Below are 2,184 nucleotides of genomic sequence, written 5' to 3' on the forward strand. Positions count from 1 at the left end.
AACATCAAAGTATTTTTTTTTCAATTTCTCAATTTAAACGGTCTCAGTTACTAACAGCACTCAGAACCAAAAATGTGCATCATTATATCTTCTGCTTTCTTCTTGTTTTATTAAAAATGACAAACACATACATGTCAAGCAAATGAAGAACATTAAACTGCATGTGGCAAGACAAAAAAGAAAAAAAAGAAAAAGTCTTTTGCTTTCTTAACTTCTATTTTCTCACTTAAAGAATAGTGAGTGGGGTGCAAGCACTTTGAGGTTATGCAAAGATGAGAAGCAAAACTAAGAGAACAACACCACAGAGATCAGTGGTGCCACCAGGAGCAGAATGCCAGCACTTGTACTGGTGGCGCTGTTGCAGAAGTCACCCTGGCAGCAGCTACTGTCTTTTCCAATGGCTCCCATCGCCTGAGCAACTTCAATACTTGAGCATATCATGTCGGAAGCACAGCCCTTCACAGTCATCAGTTTCCCCTCTGCATTCACTGGCAAAATGTAAATTATGTTAATGTGCGAGCTTTAAGCTTTATTACGTGTGCTAGAATCACTAAACATTCCTCTGAGGAGAGGAAATATGTGGAGCACATTGTAGACACTGAAAGCCAAATGGCTGTTACCTGTTGTTGTGATGCAGTAGTCCTCACTCCCTTCACAGTTGAGAGTTGCGGTGCATGATTGTCCCTTGCAGGTGAAGCATTTTTTGCCATTTGGGGAGGATTGGACGACATCTGTGAAATAGAACGTACAATATTTGGAGAGAAAAAAGGGATCTGTAGGAGGTGACCACACCCTACAGCTCCTCTGTTCAACATGATCCTGGTAGTTTCAACAAAGTAAACATTTCCTAAACTAAAAAATTACCCAGCACTAAGTTTGAAGGCATTTTTAAGAGTTGTGTAATTTTTGCAAATAGTCTGTCAGTGCTGAAGAGATGCCTCTACTTATCAACAGACATTAGGCAAAATACCCGGGGCAGCTTGAGTGTTGCAGAGATCAGTGGCGCAACACTTGCTGGCAATCACAGTCTTTGCGACTCCAAAGTTGATCGACCCTTCAACACACTGTTCGGCCGGAACACAGCCTTTTGTGGTAATATCAGCGAGTTTTGAACCACCTGCAAAAAAGACAGCAGCAGTTGTAAACTGAGCCAGTGCCAAGAAATAGCAAAAATAGGTACATATCAACTACCATACCTGCATAGGACAGGACTCTGACTGCACCACACTGAAGACCCTGTGACGGACATTCCATACTCCCGGTGCAGGGTCCAGAGGTTTGCCCAATACACTGATGACATTTCAGGGTGAAGGCTGATGAAACACAAAATAAGCTAAATCAACTTTACTTGTCTACAAGGCATAAACAGAAGAGTTTTAACACATTCAGTCTGAAGCAAATAATCAGAACTTTAAATGCAGCTGCAAAAATTAGCTATGCATCATTTACCAACTACAATTATGACAAGTTTCCTTGAGCCTGCAGCTTGTGCACAGGTTCAACCATCTGTGCACAAGCTGCAGGTATGTAACAGAAAAGAAAAGTGGCAAAACTAAAAGCTAAAAGCCACATAGCATGAATGTTGGAAAAATTTGAAAAGGCAAAAGTGCTAGATAGAAAAATATAACAAGAAGAGGAAAGTAAACAGATAACAGAATAAAAACTTGCCTTCAGGGAGAAGCACAGTCCCGAGGATCAACGTAAGGAGAAGCATCTTTGATGGTGGGGTAACAAGTGAGATTTAGTTTGATGTCTTTGGGCTATAAGAGGCTCTCCTGAGGAGGGATGGACTTCACTCTCAGAACACGCCCTCATTCCTCCATTAATGGAGACAGAATGTGACTTTTTAAAGAAGTCTTAAAAATATCTTTGGGTTTACCTTCATTAAATGTTGTTGTTTTAATATAATAGTAAAAAAATGTTTACACACTTTGTTGCTGCAGGAATTGCCTTCTATGATACTATTCCTGCATATTTAACAATTGAACAGTGCAGACTGATATTTCCTTTCAGGTTGGCAAAAAAAAGCAACCTCTGTTTGTTATGTAGTTTTTCCATCTGTTGTCTGCAAGTATAGATCATCAGGTGAACCTCATAGATAGATAGATAGATAGATAGATAGATAGATAGATAGATAGATAGATAGATAGATAGATAGATAGATAGATAGATAGATAGATAGAT

General features: G+C 39.6%; 1 protein-coding gene across 3 annotated transcripts in view; it reads right to left on the reverse strand.

Annotated features, from left to right (window-relative positions):
* Positions 1 to 1,734, reverse strand: part of LOC103359611 (ly6/PLAUR domain-containing protein 2) — a 25,435-nt gene extending 23,701 nt beyond the window's left edge. Inside the window, exons 1-5 of one of the 3 annotated variants that reach the window (XM_008285027.1) lie at positions 1,669 to 1,734; positions 1,197 to 1,313; positions 971 to 1,117; positions 621 to 731; positions 7 to 488 (exon numbers count right to left, since the gene is read on the reverse strand). In XM_008285027.1, coding sequence (XP_008283249.1) covers positions 286 to 488; positions 621 to 731; positions 971 to 1,117; positions 1,197 to 1,313; positions 1,669 to 1,714 — 624 coding nt within the window. In that variant the 5' untranslated portion in view covers positions 1,715 to 1,734 and the 3' untranslated portion in view covers positions 7 to 285. Of the gene's footprint in view, positions 1 to 6; positions 489 to 620; positions 732 to 970; positions 1,118 to 1,196; positions 1,314 to 1,668 lie in introns of those variants that run through there. The other 2 variants (XM_008285031.1, XM_008285029.1) reach the window with 2 other exon arrangements.
* Between the last annotated feature and the right edge of the window lie 450 nt (positions 1,735 to 2,184).

This window comes from Stegastes partitus, unplaced genomic scaffold (assembly GCF_000690725.1).
Source record: "Stegastes partitus isolate 25-593 unplaced genomic scaffold, Stegastes_partitus-1.0.2 Scaffold383, whole genome shotgun sequence".
In the NCBI taxonomy this organism is placed as follows: Eukaryota; Metazoa; Chordata; class Actinopteri; family Pomacentridae; genus Stegastes; species Stegastes partitus.